This window comes from Accipiter gentilis, chromosome 8, assembly GCF_929443795.1.
Source record: "Accipiter gentilis chromosome 8, bAccGen1.1, whole genome shotgun sequence".
Classification (NCBI taxonomy): Eukaryota; Metazoa; Chordata; class Aves; order Accipitriformes; family Accipitridae; genus Astur; species Astur gentilis.
This window is the reverse complement of record NC_064887.1, coordinates 2594809-2615404: the sequence shown is the minus strand read 5'-3', so window position 1 is coordinate 2615404 and position 20596 is coordinate 2594809. Positions and strand designations below refer to the sequence as shown.

Below are 20596 nucleotides of genomic sequence, written 5' to 3'. Positions count from 1 at the left end.
ATTTAATTGAGAATTCTTTTTTTGTTTGTCTCTTCATAATTCATGAAAGTCTAGAGAGCAGAATTATGCATGAGAAGAGATGGAGTAGTTTTCAAGCACATAACTCTAGGTTGTAAAAGAGAAGTACATTTCTTGGCAGAAAGCATTTGTAAAAGCATGCCTTGCTTAATGCTCTTATGAAGCTGGCTTTTGTTCATCCTGTGATTCTTGCAGGTATCCGAATGTAGCTGGCCAGTACGACAAGCGCCCAGTCTGCACAACCTCTACGCCGTCTGTAAGAACATGCACAACTGGCTACAGCAGAACCCCAAAAATGTGTGTGTCATCCACTGCATGGTAAGTACACCAGAAAGTAACCAGAGTTTTAGACCTATGAGTCATAAATCGTATTGCACGTTGCATGTCTGGAGTCTGTGTACAAGGATGGTGACAACTTTTAAAAGAAAAAGAAATGTAGTAAAATGGACCACCATAGAAAGGGATGTTATCTTCCATGTGCAGCTACATAGCTAAGCTGGAAGACCTAACACTGAACGAGAAGCAGGAATGCAAAACAAGAGAGGTCACAATCGTTCTAGCAGTGGACTACTAGAGGTGACGAGTAGCAAAAAGGTTTGAACTTCACCTGAGAACCGACTCTGAGTTGTCAGCATGCTGTGGCATTGCATTTTATTGTAAGTAGTCGCAGGACAAAATGCAGCCTCTAGACTGAAGGTTACTGATGGACACTGGGGAGAAAAAACATAGCTTGGAGTTTTGTTGAACTGTGAAACTGAGATTGTTGAAGTGTCTTGCGGTCAGGCCTGGCTGAAGAAGTCCAGCTGCCTTCTGCTCCTCTCTGTGCACCACAGCTGAAACACTTGCTAAGTCCCCCTTAAGGGTTATTCGGTACTGGGCAACGTGTAGATGGGACGCGTGACAGTGGCGTGATTCTGTATGACTAACTTGTAATTTACCCCATACAACCTTTAATATTGACGGTAATGCACGAAAGGAGAGTTCTGTTTTGCTCCTAGAGCATAAATTAGATCCAGGAGTCTGTCAGTGCTGATCAGCATAAACTGGAAGGAACGGAGGAAATGACTGATCCAAAACTGCACAGACCTTACATACGGGTCTGGCATTTCTGCCTTGTGCAGTACAGCCAGTGGCTGCAGGATATAAATGCCACTCAGAGATGAAGATGCATTTGATGCCTCCAGCCCTGAAAATCTAGCTCAAGAATCAAATTCCTTTACTGTCCTTTGAGTAATGAATATCAGGATAATGCTGTAAAGGACAGGGAGTCCTTTTCAACACTTTCTAAGAAGCCTGCAGAAGATGACTTTGTAGAGAGATCTTTTCAGAAGCAATTGGCAGGGGCTAAACCTTAAAAAAAAAAAAAAAAAAAAAAAAAAAAAAATAGTCTGTCAACCTTGAGTATGTGGTCAGGCTCAGCGGGCTACTGGGCTCTGGGTCAGCTCTGGTATGGCAAATCCTATGGTATATATGGCTGGAGTGCCTAAAAGGTGCCTGAAATAAGTAATTGTGAGGAGCCTGTATAACTTTTAACTTGTTTCAGACTTTGAGGGTGAGTGCCTGCCTGATGGGGCAGTAGGTTTCCCACTTCTTTCTTGTAAATGTCTTGACTTCTGGGATCTTCCGTCCCCTCAGCAAGTGGGAGATGAGCTGGGTGGCATGGTACTCTGGTAGTAACGAGCAGGTTCTCGTACCCATCGCTGCACCGTGAATATGTGTCCAAAACTAAGCAGGCATCGGACCTGGATTTTAGTGGAAGGTGGTGGAAGGGCTTTTTCTTTTTCTTTGGCTCGCCAGAGCTGGGGTATGGTCCAAACAGCTCATGACCTCATATGTTCCTGGGTATAGCAGGGACCTGGGGAACTGGGGATATGTTGATTCTCTCCTGCTCTTTCTGTATTTTTGGTCTATCAGTCCAACTCGGCAAACATACTTTTCCCCCTTAGTCACACTAAAGAAACGTAGACTTGTTCAGGAGCAGTCTGTGAGTTGAGGGCTGTGGAGGTGTTGGGTGAGAGAGCCTTGGGCTGGATTTTTTTGTTTGTGGACTCTTCTAGGTTAAATTTCTATTAGACCACTGCCTGTATCTGTGGGATGGGTGTACTCTGATACCTGTTGTCAGTTCCATGCCTATGTTTGAAATACAATTATAATATTACAGCTTGGGAACAGCCATGAAACACCAACATTTGTAGACAAAATATACTTCTGGGCTTTCAAAACAAGTCTAAACCATGCTCAGCTTTGGCTGCTTACTGGATATTATCTTAGCTTTGATCCAGGCCAGTGCTGCTCACTGAAGTCCTAGGCATTAAACAAATGACAGAGCACTGAAAATTTCTCATTATCTTGCATTCTCAATCGTAGTCTTTCTGGAGAATTATTTTATGTGATTTAAGGAAGAGTGGAGAGTGTTGTGCTGAAATTTAAAGGATGTCTCCGATACTTACACATTTTTCTCCCCCCGCCCCTTTCCTTAACAGGATGGCCGTGCAGCCTCAGCAGTTCTGGTCAGTGCGATGTTCTGTTTCTGTCACCTCTTCTCTAATCCAGGCCCTGCTATGCAGTTGCTAAACACAAAGAGACCTGGAATTGTTCTGTGGCCATCTCACAGGAGGTAGAGTATACTGGCTAAACTCTATGCAAGCGGGCTCTATTCCTCACACTAAAAACTGCCCGAGTACCTGTTTTGTGCATTTTGGCAATGTGTTCCTAGCCCCTAGGCTGAGATAGGCATTCGGGTTTCACTTTGTTCTCCAGAAATAAGTGGTAAAGTGGTGATCAAGCACTAGAACAGGTTGTCCAGAGCAGCTGTGGGATCTCTGTCCTTGGAGATCCTTGGCTGGGTATCAGCCCCAGCAGCATAATCCAATTCTGAGATACAGCTTTGATGTTGGTCCTACTCTGAGCAGAGAGCTGGACCAGATGATTTTCAGAGGTCTCTTCCAATCTTGAATGATTCTATTATTTTATAAAACAATGCATGTGACCTGAAGGGTGTATGTGCTGCATGCCCCAGTCTCTCCACCCAGAGCAGCCTGAAGGCGCTGGCAGGAGCTGACAAACTGACAACTCCAGAATTCCTATTGCAGCAGGAGCAGTACTCATGCATTAGCCATGGTACTTGGCTTTGACAGGTCCTAACTGATGTTTATGGCCACTTCCATTTTACCCGCATTGATATAACAGTAATGGAGGAACAAAGTCAAATATTACAATAGCCTTGCTCACTAGTTCAGGAAAGCTGACGAAGCTGTAGTTAACAGGGCCTGGGTGAATCCCTGTCTCTGTGTCAGCTTCATCCTTACAGGGGTTTACACTGTAAAAATGTCTTTTTTTACAGTTTCCATTAAGCAGAGGACAAACTGCCTAACAGAGCAAACCAAAGATATAGTGCTATGTATGTAATAATAATAATGGTACTTTAGTACATGACTAACAGAATAATTCATCTGCTATGTGCATGTAAAATAGAAGGCAAACTTCTACTGGTAAACCAGAAAAAACATTGCTCAGCACCTTCTCTTCTAAAAGGTGAGGAGAAATGGTCTTCAGCTCAGAGCTGAAGGCCAGCTTCCTTCCTCTTGAGCTCTCTTGTAATTAAATAGAAATGGAAGTGTAGCTTTTGTGCCAGCTGCAAGGGTGCTGGAGTACATGGAAACTCCAGTCCTGGAACTCTGAAAAAATCACACTTTTGCTGGATTTCCAGGCAGACTTCAAGTACAGAATGAAAACTGGTCACCTGGGATGGAGATTTTAGTAATGGCTTTCTCTGTCTGCAGATACATAGGATACATTTGTGATCTAATAGCAGACAAGCCCGTCATTCCTCACTGCAAACCACTTACTATCAAGTCAGTCACCCTCAGTCCCGTCCCCTGTTTCAACAAGCAACGAAATGGCTGCCGGCCCTTCTGCGACATTCTCAGCGGAGAAACCAGAATCCTTACAACTTCCCAGGAGTATGAAAGAATGAAGTGAGTTGCTGTGATCTCCTACCATCCTTAGGACCTTAGTGCAAAGGAGGCTCGCATTTTGCTGTATTGTGTCTAACATCTGTGCTGCAGTCATTGCCAGACAGCCTGATAAATGAAGGAGTGCATATATTAATTGCAAGTTGGTGCCTAGTGTTGAAATAAATGGCCAGAGTGAGTCTGAAGTTGTCATGCTGTGGGATACCTTAATAGAGGTAGTTCAGTGCTGTGTTGGTTTCCCCTGTGAAATGTTTCTGTTCCATCTAAGCCTAACACTAAGCAGAGCACTGAACATACCTCCTGTGTGCTTGGCCTGGATGAGATGATAGCTTTTATGTTGACGTTGTTGATGGGTGGTAATGGCACTGTGGATGGGGAGCTTAACTATGGATTTTCTTCTCTTCCCCTCAAAGAGAATACCGTGTGCAAGAAGGGAAAGTCCTAATTCCACTGGGAGCCACTGTCCACGGAGATGTTGTTGTTTCTGTCTACCATATGAGATCAACCATTGGCGGACGCCTTCAGGCAAAAGTAGGAGTTCGTTTAACTTCTCTTGTGTGGTAGAGGCAATGTAGCTAACTAAGAGGTGGCTAAATATGGGGCCTAAGAATGCACGTGGCACTTGTGATGAAAGTTTCCTTACTTGGCAGTAGACATAACACAAATCTGAGCACTGCCAAGTGAAAACAAAGCACTGCATATAGAGAAGTCCATGATGCCTCTGGTATCTCTTTATGGGGATGGTTTCTACTGATAGAGTGTAGGATCCTTCCAGCTGATGTAGAAGACGGGAACCGGCCATCAATAACCAGCTCAGGGCAAACCACCACCAAAGCCTCTACCTACGCATTCTAAGAAGATGGAAGAAGATTTTCTTCTGCTGAGATTAGAATGACTTACTGAGCCATTGCTCCTGCATGGTGTCTGTTTTGCTTCCTCTAGAGCAGCCTTCACCTTTTTTGGTCATTAGGGCAATAAGTCAGTTTGTGTGGATTTGCTAGTCATGGGGATAGGAAAGAACGTTTAAGCCACAAGCTGGTCAGACAGCCACCCTCTTCATAGCCAAAAAGCCTCTTAATACTAGCAGATGAAAGAAATGGGAGACACTGGAAACTGGGGACGGAGCATAGGGGAGTGCTGGAGTGAGCACACCCTGTCTCCTTTCTATAACATCGTAACAGTACTGAAGGTGAAAATACATATTGGTCCCTGCTGTTCTAGGCCTTGAGACTGACTTTAAAATACTGTTCTCTGGCTCTTGTAATTGTGAAAGATGAATTTGGAAATGCAGTCTGATCAGACTAGAAAATTTGGATCTGCAAGAACTGAATGAGTAGTTGTCACACCCCAAGTTGCTCCATTAACTTTTGTAGTGATGAGGGTTAATTGGCTCACTCTGAAATAACCTGTTTAAATTGTAGTGACTTAAAGCACAAAATGGGAGGGAAGAACCAAGTTTTATCCCACCCGCTTTGAATACCACTTCATTTGCTCCCTGCAGATGGGTGCTGCATGGCTGGTCAGGCATAGCAGTTCCCAGACTCTCACAACCAGCTGGGTGGGATGGCTGCCTTCTCGAACTGATACTTTAATCTGGGATCTTGATCATTTTCCTGGTGATATGTTTGAAACCTTAATATTCATGTTGCAGAGTGACAAATGAATGTGTTTCTTTTTAATTTATTGGTGCTGTTTGCTGTATAGATGACACTTTCCTGAAACCTCTACTGTGAGTGAAATGGTCTTACTGGGGTACAAACCTGTTGCTCTAGTGTATTCGGTGGAAATGGGTATCGGTTTCATTTAACTGCTAAAGTGTCAGGTAGATCCCAGAAATAAGGACAAGCAGGGGAAGCAGGCATATTCCTGACTGCTGTGAAGGCACTCAGCTTATATGGAGGCAGCAGCAGCAGGGATTGAGGCAGATGGAAACATTTGGGGTTGAGAAGAAAAAGCTCTGCTTTTTGTAGAATAAGCAGAATGGATTAGCTTATATAGCAGTTATGATTAGTCTATATAGTAACTGGTAGTCAGGTAGACTTAATTACCTGCATGTGCTATAAACAAATATTTTAAGTTCATGAATTTAAGTACCTGTTCAACCTGGTGCTCTGTGGTGGTTTTTTTTCAGATGACCAACACACAAATATTCCAAATTCAATTTCATACTGGATTCATAGCCCTGGGAACAACCACACTAAAATTCACCAAGTGAGTATTTTAAGCTGAACATTAATCAAACCTGAAGCATAAAAGCCTTGTGAAGGCTGAAGGAGAATATTCACAGATGAAATGTGAAAAGCCTGTGTACACGCATATATTGAAATACTTTAAATAGCTTTGCAGAAATATTCCCTCCTTTTTAACTGTACAACTCTTGTCCCCATTTAGGCCTGAACTGGATGCCTGTGACTCTCCAGACAAATATCCTCAGCTCTTTCATGTTATACTGGACATAGAAATACAGTCTACTGATAGACAAACGGAATTAACTCCCCCGTGGGAGAACTTCACAACAAAAGATATCAATCCAACCATTCTCTTCTCCTCTCATCAGGAGCATCAGGACACTCTTGCTTTGGCAGGTAAAAGCTGCACAGATTTATTCAATTTACATGCTTACCTGTGTGCTGAACTTTGTCTTGCTTGATTTCATTTATTTGGTGCTCTGTGCTGCAGGTAGAGGTCCCACTGATTCACCCCAGGATAACATAAGAAATGTTGGACAGAGTGCATTCTTCTCATCTCTCAGCTGGCAAGGTATGCAGGCTTGGTCTTCAAAGCAAAATCTGCTTCGAACAAGATAAACAACTTTTTTTTTTTTTTTTTCCTCCCCTCCCTGGAGCACAGAGTCAGGCTGAAGGATCTGATTGTAACATGTCTTTCCCATTAGATCACAATATATTGCTGGTCACACCCTTCTGTTGCAATTGAGTGGGAATGAATTTCCTACAATGTCCTCTTCAAACATTGCCTGCTTGTGCTGTATATGACAATTATTGACATAGTTCTGGTGCAAAGCTTCGCCCAAGGCCTCCTTGATGCTAAAACCAAACTTAAGCTGCTTTTTCCTAATGTTGCACTTTATATAAAGTGCTGTGAGAACATAGCACCGAGGGTGTTTGTCCGAGAGGCTGTTTGATAATGCTGAATGACCATCTTGAAAATCCCACAGCACTGCTGAACGCAGCGCTCCTCCTCTGGCATCAGTGCTGCATTGGGTAGGATCCTGGTGTAAGCGATCCTTGTGGGCACAGCTAGGAGGGTGGTTTGTGGCACTAGTCCTTTACAATGAGCCTTGTTTTGCCTGGATTTTGAGGCATGGCTGGAGATCATCCTGGATGCTTGGTCCTAACCCAGAAACTCATTCAGTTTGCCTCTCTGGGCGTTGTGCTTGCTGACTCTTCAGGCTTGAGGAGAGTCAATTAACCCCTGTCTTTGTTTCCTGGTCAATAAAGCTGGCTCCTTACAATACAGACCAGCAAAGACTCTAAGGGAATCTTTGCAAAGGACTCTTGTTTTAAAATCTAGCAAAACGCTGCTGTGATATTCTCGGTAGCTTTTTGTTCTGCTTGTAAGCTGATTTTTACGGGACCTCTGTGATGACAAAACTAACAGCTACCTAATTTTATCTTTAATCATCGTTTAGATCAGAAATCTGACAAAAGTAGCTCTCACCCCACCTCAGAGGATCGAGCAGCGTTGGTGCATGAGGAAAGCGAACAGTCAGATGACGAACTCTTGTCCCTTTCCAGTCAGCACAGTAATGCCAGCGGTGACAAGCCTCATGGGACACCAAAACACAGCAAAAAGCAGCAAGAGCCTCCGGCACCACCTCCGCCTGAAGACGTGGACCTGCTGGGCCTGGACGGTAGCCCTATGAGCAAGAGTTTTCCCTCGCAGCCCACTGCTGCTCTCTCTAACTCAGACTTGCTGAATGATTTGTTTGGGGTTGGCGGGCCAAGTTCCCAGAGTCAAAGCGGACAGCCCACCGCTGAGGAGGTCTTCCATGTGGGGGGACCTGGATCCGTGCAGTCAACTCCTCGGCGTTCCGCAGCTTCGGCATCCCCATCCCCGTCCCCAAGGGTAGGAGAAGGTAATAGTGGCTATGCCTAGTGTGTGACTTGAGGCACGTGCTTTGGGAATCCCACTTGGGTGATCTGCTCTGGGCTGTTGGATTCCTCTTGGGTATACTCGTTTCATGCAAATTAAGAACTCTGAGGGATCCCAAGAGGCCAGCCAGCTCCTTTACTCTGAGACAGGAGTTGGTGCATCTTCACAGTCAAGAACAGAAACCAGATTATCTAGTTTGTTCCCTAAAGTCTCTACTGGAGCTCACTCAAGGTTTGGCTGGCTCCTTACACTGATGGCCACTGGAGATCATCTGGTTTGCTCTTACTATGTGTCCAGTGATGCGTATGAGGAGAATATGTATTCATGCAAAAAAAAAAAAAGCCTCTTAGGTTTTCAGGTAGACCCATAGCAGTTTGAATTTAATTTCTCTTTTAACTTCAGGGAGTTTGGAGCTATGATACTGATCCTGGACTATGAAATATGGCTGCACAGTTCTGCTGTTTCTGCAGACAGGTTAGGCACTATAAGATGATCTTTTGTTTATTCAAAGACAGATTGAGACCAGGCTGGCAGAAGTAGTGGTTGAATAGCTATTAGCAAGAGGGATCTTTTGGAGGGTCAAGTGAACAGAGGAGAGCAAGTGAAAAATCACATGTAAGTGAACAGATGAAGAACTCAATCTAAGCTGCTCAGATTCACTGAGGGCCTTGGGAAGAGACGGTCAGTTTTACTAAAGTCAAAATGCCAGCAAGTGGCCAGATCTGACAGCAGGTCTCTGTGCACCACACTGAGCTGCATCAGCCTCCCTGTGTTTGGTTTGGCCTAATCCTTTATGTTACAGTTCAAGAGCTGACATTGTCAACATGCACCTGATTCAAAGAGCACAGTATGCTTATTTAACTTTTTCTCAGCAGCTAATAGCTTAAAGCATTTGCAGCACCTGCCAACTTTCTCGTACAGAAATGGTGTTTTTTCATTTTGTTAAGGAGGTGCAGGCTTGGACGATGCTGGGGCTGACACTGGTGGCACCTACCACAGGACGGCCATGCAGCCAGTTTCTGAAGGCTCTTATGGAGTCCTCTGTTCTCAGCTAGAATAAAAAAATCCTGCAGGCTTGGGGAGGTTTGTCTGCTAGTACACTTAAATAAGAGCTTGCAAGATAAGTGAAGACTAGTAATTTATTAAGTATCCTGAACAATGAGTAACATAAGTAATGAGTAGCATTATTAACGCAATGCATAGGTTGTCAGGATTGTATCTTTCTTACAGTAGTATATATCGCATCTCTGTTCAGGATGCTCTTTACCTTAAACTTGTTGGCAAGTAAGAATTGGAGTGACTTCATAGGGGTTTCTTTTGTTGGTTGGGCTTGTTGGATTTTTTTTGTGTGAACAACAGCAGGCTAAACAAATTGATCAAAAATGGAGTTTGAGAATGAACTAGATTTTTGTAACAAGTGATGCTATGTAGGAAAGATACCAGTTATTTTCTAAAGCTATTTCTGAAAGATGGTGCTTTTACCCTCAACATGTGTAATCTTTAACAGCCTAAAATCATCTTGGACTGCATTCAGCTCTGGAGAGGAAGCAGGATTTGCACCAGGCTCCAGGCTGACCCTTACCATCCACTTATGTATTGGCAGTATGTGCAAGCTGAAACTTCATCTGAAGTGTCTAAGTATCTAAATACTCACTTTGACTACTCCTAAATTCAGCCCCTCTCTTTGGAAAAGACAGATGGGATCAACGAATGTGTTGCTGTGACCAAGTCATGTAGCTTGCTCTATCCCCTAGCATTTGGCTAGGGTACTGATATTTTCCAGTTGCTCTCATAGTCACCTGCTGTCTCCTATTTGTTATCTGCAGGTATTAGGTTTTCTTCTCCACACACCAGTGTCTTTCCCCTGAAGCACGTTCATTGCACAAGTTAATGAATTAGTTTTCTCAAATACGTTTTTACAGCCACTGCCTTTGATCCATTTGGAAGTAGCCCTAAGCAAACTGGTCCAGACCTCCTGGGTTCCTTTCTTGGTTCATCAGCTGTCCCTGGTGATCCTTTCCTTCAAGCAACAAGAAGTCCTTCACCAACTGTGCACAGCGATCCCTTTCACATGGGTAAGAAAGTGAGGCTCTTCTAGTACATTTAAGTAAACGTAAAATGCTGCTTTTAAATAGTGATGAAGCCATTAAGGACAAACTGATGCTTACCATAAAATGACTGTAAACCACAGAAACCCCAGCAAACAGGAAAGAGCTTTTTGTCTCCAGACTTAAAGCATATTTATAATTTGAAGTGTGGTAGGATGAGACAGTTTTGCTCAAGTCTTATACTTAATTAATAAGCTATTTGTATACATGAAAAAAGAGACCATGAAGAATGTCTGTCTGCATATTCCTGTGGTTATGAGGTCTCGTTTGAACCAAACTACCATTAATTGAGCTAAATAGAGCATGGCATATTAAGCCTGCTAGAGAAAACACATATCCTTTGGTGATTTTAATTACAGGCATCTGCTTTCTTTAGTTCTGATAATAACCCTGGACAAATTCACAGCTGAATTTGACTCTTATTTGAAGAGAAGGATTTTTTTATTAGACTTTTTTCTTCTTTTTGTTTGAAATGTTGTCCCTTTCTCCCCCCATGACAAAATTGAATGTTGTAACCTTCTGTGAACCACATTCAGATACAAATTTGTTTGTGTCTGATCATCTAATGCATGTCCCTTGGGTGCAACAGTCTCACTGGAAAGCCAAAATGACTAAGGAGGGAACTAGTGCGCTGCTGGCACTGTTCGTATCCTTGCTTTGCCAAACTCGGGTATTGGATATTAACTCTGTGAATAAGATGGTTGGGTCACACTTGGAGCTGGCTGCAATAATGAAAGTAATTTAAATGGTATCCCAGCATGATGAGCTATTAAATTACAGTGCTAGTATCTGCAGATAATGAAATGCTGGCAGGGTGAACTGCATAGATGTACAGTTTTTATTTGATACAGGGTTAAGGGAAGGACTGTGTGTGTTCTTACTAGTTTACATCTGTGTGGGCTGCTGTGCCTTATTTGTTTTCTCCATACTTGCCCTTCGCTTGCAGAATATTTCCTTGGGTTGAGATGTATTCAGAAACACAAAACCACATGTGTTATTCTGGTGGTAAGTTTTTTATAAATAAGTATATAGAGCCTGTGACCAAAGATGCCATAAAATGAACACTGTAGATCTGTGTCCTTCCACACTTAACTCTGTATAGCATGACATGACAAAAAAATGTTAAATTTGTAATGCCCATATTGAGGAAGAAGTTCACTTCTAATTGGCAAACGGTAGGTGAACGCAATACTGTTTCTCCTCTTTGCTCCCTGCTCTTCCTAGATGCTGGATTATGTTGGTTTTGCTCTACTGCTTTAAGATATTTATATGTAATCATTCTGCTTAGCTTCTAGCACACCAACGGTTTCCATACAGCCAGATGTTTCCGGTGGTTGGGACTGGGCCAACAAACCAGGTATGTATCATAAAAATTCAGGATATCTAACAAAAAACCCTTAAGGAGCCCTGAGAGAGGAGAGGCAGAGGGAAAATGCTACCAGTGACTGCAGTGAACAGGTTCCCCCTTCTGCTGCTTGGCACTTTGACTAATACAACAAAATTTTGATCAAGACTTTGGTCTCATCTGAACTGCAGCAGGTATGCTGTACCTGTTGTCCTGATCTCCCAGTTGTCCAGGTGAGGATCTGGCTAAAGACTACCAAACTCTTTCTGTTTAAAAAAAAAATATCTGGGTTTCTTTCCTCAAGAAACCAGGGCCTGAAGTGGGAAAAGTGCTTGGTGAGGGTGTACATAGTTGTATTTTATTCCAGCGTGGAGCCACGTGAAGGACCTGGGAAGTGCTATGCATTCCTGGGATGCCAATAAATAATAGCATGATTCTCTCTAATCTTGGGAGACTATGTATGTCCTACCAAAAGATGTTTCCTGAAGGCTTCTGGTTCTTAAAATATATCCATTTGTCATAATTACTGTATCACTGAAGACAGTCTAGGGAACATTTTTGTTGCTGATCCTAATTGTGAGTGGGTGTGTGAGTAGTCTGGGCCAACGCTGAGTTGAGACTGCTTAGGAACCTGACAATAGTATACTTAATTTTAACAGCAGTCTTCTAACATCATGTGACTGAGCACTGGGTAAGAGCTGCATGCATGTAAAATAGGGGTAAAAACGGAGTTATTTTTTCTTTTTTTTTCCCCTTTAAGGTGGCCTAGGTGTGGGAAGTAAGTCGGCTGCCACCAGTCCTACAGGATCCCTCCATAGCACTCCCACTCATCAGGCTAAACCCCAAACACTGGATCCATTTGCTGATCTGGGGACTCTTGGAGCAAGTTTAGCAGGTTTGCATCCCTTATTTAAAAAAAAAAAAAATAATTAAAAAATTAAATTACCAGCTCTGTTTTAGGGAAATAGGATGAACAGCCTGGTATGTGAGTAAGCTCTATGGGTCCTTTCAACCTACCTGCATGTTGGTGCTGCTTTCAAGCTCTCCCTTCTGTCTGATTTTCTGTAAGCTCTCACAAATCTGTGCTTCACTGATCCTCCATCAAAAAAAAAACACAACCAAACCTTCTAACTACTTGTTGGGACCTCTGTAGGCTGTATGGATTGTTAAGTGTAACCTCTGTCTCGTAATTCTAAACAGTCTTTGGCTAAGGATGCTCTGTGTTTTAACTCCAACTGGACAACTGATGCTACAGACCTTGGAGCAGTGCCTGGGAGGAGACTTTGGCTCTTCAAAGCCACTGGGGTCCCTGAGGAATTGTTTCTTTCTAGACTTGACTCATTTTTGTCTTTTGTGAGGAAACGTGTGGAACCTCACTAATCTGCCTCTAATTTGCAGTACTATCTAAATGTGGAGTTTGAACGCATTTTCATTTGCACCTGGCTACAAAGGACTGTTTGCTTGACTACTTAGACAAGCATTTTTTCCTTGTTTTATCTCAGAAAAGAATCAGCAAACCCTGGACCCCAGTGTTAAAAAGGCAGTTCTGACAAATTATTTAAGTTTTTCTTAAAACCCAGCATGTTGGCTTCTCTGACTCTGGTAAATAGATTTTTCTTCCCTTTGTCACTGCCCTCAGCTCTTTGCAAGCCATTGTGGTTTTATCTGATGTTTGTATTCTCCTTTGCGTCAGTACCAGCATGGTTCTGGAATTAGGTTTCCCAGTTCCCTCTGCTGGATCACTAGCTGCTCTGCAGGAGCAAAATAAAAAGTATGCCAAGAGCCATGTCAGAGCATTGAGGTGCTTTTAAAACACGTATTCTGTAGCAAAGTTATGGTGTTTAAAAACAAATGACTTGGCATCCACAGGATATTTAACCACATTTTTGTTGTTCATTACTAAGTCAAAAGCATTTGATCCAGTTTCCATGACACATTCCGGAGCTCAGAGTTGAGTGTGGATGTTAGTCGCAAATAATAAAACATTAACTCTGCATACCTCCCACCACAAACTATGCCAGAGGAGCATCCCCTAAGGTAATAAGGTGCTGAAACACACAGCTCTGTGGGATAGTATTACATCAGCACAGCATAAGGAGATACTATTTCAACATAGGTCAACTTGATGTTGCCACCATAACACACAGCAGCTGTGGTTCCCAGTTAGCTGCACGTAGCTTTCCCTGTGTTTCCCCAATGAGCCACTACTCCAATTCCTGTGCAATCTTCAATGGCAGTTGTTGTCTTTTAAGCAGCTTACAGAGCAGTGACAGGTAAGTTGAAAGGCTTTGCCTGATGTTGCAAAAATAAGTTTGTGGCAGAGCTGAAAATAGAGGCCAGCTGCCTGGGGGGTTTTGATTAGGTTCCCTCTTTTGGGAAGGCAAGTCAGTATCCTGTTTGCTAATGTTCACCGTCATTCCTTTCCCCTTACTCTGCAGGTGGCCCTTCGTTTGCCAGTAAACCGACCACACCGACGGGCATGGGTGGAGGATTCCCCCCCTCGCCGCAGAAACCCTCTCCCCAGCCCATGGGTGGCAGCGGTTGGCAGCAAGGAGCTGGCTATGGCTGGCAGCAGGCACAACCCAAAGCCCAGCCAAGCATGCCTCATGCATCTCCCCAGAACAAGCCCAATTACAACGTGAGTTTCTCAGCAATGCCGGGAGCACAAAACGAACGTGGAAAAGGACCGGCTAACGTTGGTAAGCTTTTTGGAGTTCAGCATCCAAAAGGTTGACTCCTTCTAATGTTGCTTTAATGTTCCAAAGCCTTAACGGGTTAGGGTCTAAGCAAGTAAGTCATGCTGATCATTTGATGATATATAAAGTCCAACACTAGTTGTCCTGTCCTAGATTCTAAAGCGTGCTAATATTTGGGAAACCCTGTATGCCAGGTAAGCTTCAATAATAATTAAAAAGTAACATTAGCCTATATCTCTTTTGTGAGAACCTGGACACTCATTAGCACTGGGAGATTGTTATAGTGATAAGCATGGGGGGTGGCTTGAGTAGAAAAGCCGTGTTAAATAAACCTGCATTGTGATAACAAATTCAAATCATCATGTTTTTCAAGATTCAAAACCAAAAGTGTCTGCAGATTTTGAAGACCTACTATCTGGTCAAGGTTTTAATGCTCACAAGGACAAGAAGGGCCCCAAAACAATAGCTGAGATGAGAAAAGAAGAGATGGCTAAGGAGATGGACCCTGAAAAACTAAAAGTAAGCGATATTCTTGTTTATGCTCTTATAATCATTCAACGTGTCTGTCCTTCTCAACATGTTGGAGGCTGCTTGAAACTCTGCCCCTGAAAGGTGGAGGGGGCAGTAATCCACCAGCCATCCCACGTGTCAGGCAGCAGACCAAATCTTTCAGATCATTTAGCGCTAGAAGCTATCATCCTGTTTTAGCACTTACTTTAGTGCGTGGCCTCCACAGTATTGCTGAATCCCAAGGACCATGTGCTATCTGTTCTGCTTGCTTTCCATAAAGTAGGTGTCTAAACTTGATAGCATCATAAACTGCTGCGCTCCCCATTCACATGCCAGACAGCAGTGAGCTAGGGCGACCAGAAACACAAAGTCATAAACTGCAGGTATTGGGGAATATCTGGAAGAATCTCCACTATCCCATCAGAATGAGACATACTGCTTAGAAAAAAGTGATCAGTTTGTAAAAACTCTGTTCTGAAATAGGTTCTTACAAATAAACCAGATAAAAAAAGTAGTGACCATCTCTGCCAGTCCTTCTGCCAAGCCTAGGTTTTTGTGAAATGGGGGATGTTGTCCCCATGATGAGATTGCCTTGGGGCAGAAAGTGAGAACTTCCTGCTGCTGGTTCATATAATAAATTCTCATGCCTTCCCTGGAGATGCGAGCGTCCTTTGGAATAGATTCAAAACTCCAAGGTTGCATTTCTGTCCTAAACCAGGCTGTAGCAAACAGTGGCTTGCTCAGTGTTACTGTCAGGGCTGCTGGTCTTCCACATCACTCCAGCCCTGATTAGCAGGCACAGCTAATAGAACTAATCCTCTGTCTCATTAATCTTGCCTGCTTTGGAATTCTCTCATCTCTCCTCGATAAACTGCCAAACCACAGATCTATTATGGAGGGAAGGAAACTCGGTCTGTCCTGCTCTACATTTGAAATATGAAACTATGAATTATAATTACAGAAGGTTACAGAACGGAGAGGAAAAGCCCAAGCAAAAGCAAAGCAAACTTCTAGAAAACAGAATGAGTGAATTTATTAAAAATTATTTTTTTAACCTTTGGAAAGCGTGTGCCGGCAACCATGCTGAACATGAACGTCAGCCACTTGTAACCAAGCCGGACAGCTGTCAGGCCATCAAGTGGGCAGTAGTTTTCCCAATTCATAAGCTATACAATTTCAGCGATTCATGTGGTACTACTTACTGTGTGTAACATTTTCCCCCTAGCAAGCTGCCGAATCACTGAAGCACCCAGCTGATTCTCCCTTCCCAATAAAATTCCCTTTGCTCTGATGCATTTTATTTCACTGAGTCACTTCAGTTCAGCCTGGAACCCTTAAACCTATTTATGCTTTGGTTTTCACATTTACTTCCCTTTCCTCCTTGCCTTCCCCAGCTGTGGGCTAAGATGGCAGCCGCTAAGGGGGACTACATCATCTAGGAAAGCAGACTGCCTTTTGCTTTATTTCACTGCTGGGTCGAAGGTAGCAAATAGGCACATGTTCTGACTTAGAGCTTAAAAAGATTTGTATTGAAGCCAACCTTCAACACGAGTCTGTAGAAGACTTTAAACATGCACAGAAGATACACAAATACAGCAGAGTTCTAGTTGAGCTTACTTCAGATGTGCAATTAAGCTTGCTAAAGAGCCACACAGTTAACAATTTCATTTCTCTTTTGACTATTCCAGCTGTTTATAAGCATTACCAACTCAGTATTTTTAGCAGGGATTTGCTCAAGGTGTGTCTTAACTTTTCAAGCAGTGATACAAAAATGAATGACAAAGTAGAGACTGACAAGTATCTTCCAAAGGTTTTCTAAAGCTTGGAAAGAAATGCAAGATGCTCCTTGGAGTCATTGGTATTCAAATGAAAACACTTTTTTCTACTGGAATATGTAATGTAATGCAGAAATTGAGACTCACCTTCTTCTCTCCAGGTCCTGGAATGGATTGAAGGGAAAGAGAGAAATATAAGAGCCCTGCTGTCCACAATGCATACAGTCTTATGGGCAGGGGAGACCAAGTGGAAACCTGTTAGTATGGCAGATCTTGTCACACCAGAGCAAGTGAAGAAGGTCTACCGGCGGGCAGTGCTTGTCGTTCATCCTGACAAGGTGAGGTTTTCCTAGTTTCACACTGTTCAGAAATTGTTACTGTTCTCTTAATTATGAAATGTTGAATGCGATTGCTTAATTTATTGGTGCAAACAGCTTTGTAGAAAGTAGTAGTTCAAGATTTTTGCAGGTTTCTGAAAGGTGAGAACTCCAACTGCTCCCAGCCTTAAGACTGTGCTTGGTACACTCTGCTCCGAGCAACAGAGATTCAGATCTTCAGCTTTTGTCACCCTCACTTTGACTCTGAGCCATACTGGTGGTGAACAACAGTCCAGAATACTGTGCCTGTTGAAGGATGTGATAAAGGCATATGAAAGGACAGGGGTCTTAAAATCAAACTGCTAAAACGGAAGAATCAGGTTTATCTGACTATCTGACTCGTGGCTTGTGGTCTTGCTGCTTATGCTTGCCAACCGGAGTGCAATGACACCATCTGGGAAACCCGATGGCGATGATGAGGCTTCCACTTCTAACAAAATGGAGGCCCTGAGAGTTTCAGGGCAGTGGGCAAGGCTTGAGATGATGTGGGCTGCCGAGAGGTTTGTAGGAATACTGCTTTTATCAAGGAACTGTGTCAGGTGGCAGCTCTTTCCCTTCAGTGCAGGCAAAATGCCTCTTGCAAGGTCTAGATTAAATTTTTTTTGCCCTTGGGACTTGAGTGCTTTATCACACGTGGGGGGGTTATCAGCTCTGAGGAGCGGAAGAGCTGAAGAGCCAAGAAATTCTTAAGCTGAAAACAAGGTAAGTAGCCCTCAACAGTAGCTTATTCTTGTCAAAGAATAAGTGAAAACCATTCATGGAAAGTGAACAATAACTGCTTGAGAATCTAGCTGCTCAAATGTCAACTTCTTGTAGTCTGATTTGGTAGCTGTGATATCCCTCTTTCTGTTTTTATTCCAGGCTACTGGGCAGCCATATGAACAATATGCAAAGATGATATTTATGGAGCTAAATGATGCCTGGTCAGAATTTGAAAACCAAGGACAAAAACCCTTGTATTAGGTACTTTTCTCAGTCTCCACTACAGACCTGTGCTAGTGCTTATATAGTCTCTTGTCACAAATGTCACAGATCAACCAAATTCTGGCTGGAAATTCAGAAGTTTCAGAAAACTAAGAGCCTAATACTTATCATGAAGAACAAGAGAAAGGTGTCCTTATACTTGTATCAAGAATCCTGAGCTCAGAGGAACTCTAGCCACCTGGCTTGCTGTATGAGAGCCACGGGGTTACAGTTTCTTGTAACTTTTATATTTTTCTTTGGATTCCAGTGGGGTGAGAGAGAACACATTCTGGGAAAAGGTGGAATTGTTCTGTCTCTGACACAGTGTAGCTGGTGAATTTCCTACTTTTTTTTTTTGTGATATGTGATATGGCAACACTTCAGTTGAGTTCAATAACTGCTGGTGAAGCCCAAACTTCGATGTGCTTTCTTCCTAGGTTTGGATCAAACTTTATCAAATTTAAGTGCTCAGATGTGGTTTAGGCACACTTCTAACCGTCACCATTTGCTGCTTAATTGCTCATATAGTATAGTATGCCCGAATAGAGACAAAGCTGAATCCTGGGTTAGATCAGTGTGGCAGCTGAACTGCTGCTTTACGCATTAATACTGTACTTCACCTCACAGTCCAGCAGTAAAATGTGTAGAAGAAATTCCTCAGCATTATGGAGCAAGTGTCTTTTAAAGCAAGCAACAACTAATTGATGTTAAACAGCACTTTGTTGGTTTGTTAAACAGCAGTTCTGGGGGAATAGGGTTCTTTGGGGGATAGGGAACTGGGGGGAATGGTGAATCCACATTTGTAAATGTGAGGAATGAGCATGTACTGCATTTCCCATGAAGTTCTCATCAATAGCTTGAAACCATCAAACAAAAGAAATATCAACAAACTAAAACTCTGCTGCAAAGTTCTAGAAACTTCCTAGTCTATAGGTCACACTTCCCCTCCTGAGGATTCAGAAGACTTTTTCCAGCCCACTTGTATCACCTCTATGCCTTTATCAGCTCCAGAGCACTTGGCAAAGGCTCTTGGCAGAATGCAACCTGTTGCAACTTCACTTTTCAGATCATGGTGTGCAAGCTGTCATGCAGACATCCGTGGACCAGGTCTGATTTTTTTGAGGTAAACACAATGCAAATTGATTATCATAAAAGTTTATATTGGACCAAAGCAATAATATCACAAGGAAATATCTCTGATGCTAAAGCTGAAGCATCTTTCCTAGTTAAAAAAGAAGTTACACTCTTCACCCCAAATTCTGGCATTCTCCTTTTGTAGAATAACTAAAGCTAGCAGTTTATTTACCAACATGTTGTATCTGTATTTGAGCTTTGAAAGGGCATGTATATGCAGAAGATGGGCAGGAAATCATTTGTATTTACTGCTTCAGGAACAGGGTGCCATCTGATATGAGTCTTTAAAGCTGGTGGTTTTTAAAGACAATCCACTTGTTGCACTTACATTTTCAAGTGGCAAAACTCCTATTGCAAAGACAGTGTGTCAAAGTACATTGCTTTCTGTATAAAAGTCATCCTTTTGTTGTATTGGTCCATTATTTACTACCATTAATTGAAAATGTGAAACCAACACATAGGTCTCCTTTTATATAAAGGACCTTAAGATAATAGTAACAAACTGGATGTTATTTATTAATGTTTTGATCCAGTATGTGCTTGTCTTATTTAAAGAGATAACTGGAATGTGAACCATGTTCCTGTGATTTGTTGGTTTATTGTTTCTCATTCACATTTGTAGATATTGTGACCTATGCCTATATAATAAAAAGGATCTCATTACTATAACGTACTTTTTTAATGATAAAAACTACATTAGCTTTGTATCAAGTTTGTCATGGCACATAACTCTGGATACTCATACGTTCACAAAATACAAATCCATCATTAAACTTTATCTACCAAAAGAAACCCTACCCCACTTAAGCTTTGATTACTTCCATCCCTAATGTTTTTATGGATGCATGAAAGTATTAGGACGTATGTATATCAAAATAGTTAACTTGGGAAAAAAAAAAATTCTTGTCATATCTGGTAGTGACAGAGGTTATCAATGTTCAGGTTTACTGTTTCACTAAATTATTGTAATTTTTGTAAATACAGTATATACTCAATGAAATTGTGACTGGTCTAAAACATTTGTATATACATTAAAAAGCTCAAATTAACTTATTCAGGTATGTTTTGTGCTTGTGGGGGGAAAAAAGCTTCTACCTTTTCTGCAAATGCTGGATAAGCAACAATGAATCCATGTATGGTAAATGGAAACTTCTTTTGTCTACAACATCTTATGTGTATGACTAACACCTCTGCTCCTCTAGTGCAGAGTTGGGTGGGACTTGTGTGGTACACATAAAGGTAGCCATAAATTACATGCTCTAGAGACAAATACTTTTTTTTTCCTAGAGCTTTTATTTCCTCAAGAGCAAACAAAGCTACATCAAGAAGCCAGTTGCCATTACTGCAAGCAGATTGTAAGAGTAGTAAGGGTTTAATTTAGAGAAAATTTGCAATGGGAAAAGATGCAGCCTTTCCTGCTTAAGAGAAAAAAACCTTCAGCCCACCTGGAACAGAAGATGGTGATTTAACTTGTTTCTATGTTTTGATTTCTTAAATATTTTTTTTACAAGTCAAGTCAGGTGCATATTTATATATTTACTGTTGGTCCAAAGCTGTTTACCTTAGCAGCAGCTGTACCAGGC

General features: G+C 42.3%; 1 protein-coding gene across 2 annotated transcripts in view; it reads left to right on the top strand.

Moving 5' to 3' along the window:
- Window positions 1–20018, top strand: part of DNAJC6 (DnaJ heat shock protein family (Hsp40) member C6) — a 51690-nt gene extending 31672 nt beyond the window's left edge. For both annotated transcript variants that reach the window (XM_049808874.1, XM_049808873.1), the window contains exons 6-20: window positions 214–336; window positions 2502–2635; window positions 3801–3995; window positions 4406–4523; window positions 6124–6203; window positions 6384–6577; window positions 6672–6752; window positions 7642–8088; window positions 10028–10180; window positions 11502–11570; window positions 12319–12453; window positions 13997–14257; window positions 14628–14773; window positions 16701–16877; window positions 17778–20018. In XM_049808874.1, coding sequence (XP_049664831.1) covers window positions 214–336; window positions 2502–2635; window positions 3801–3995; window positions 4406–4523; window positions 6124–6203; window positions 6384–6577; window positions 6672–6752; window positions 7642–8088; window positions 10028–10180; window positions 11502–11570; window positions 12319–12453; window positions 13997–14257; window positions 14628–14773; window positions 16701–16877; window positions 17778–17879 — 2415 coding nt within the window. In that variant the 3' untranslated portion in view covers window positions 17880–20018. The remainder of the gene's footprint in view (window positions 1–213; window positions 337–2501; window positions 2636–3800; window positions 3996–4405; window positions 4524–6123; window positions 6204–6383; window positions 6578–6671; window positions 6753–7641; window positions 8089–10027; window positions 10181–11501; window positions 11571–12318; window positions 12454–13996; window positions 14258–14627; window positions 14774–16700; window positions 16878–17777) is intronic.
- Window positions 20019–20596: the final 578 nt, after the last annotated feature.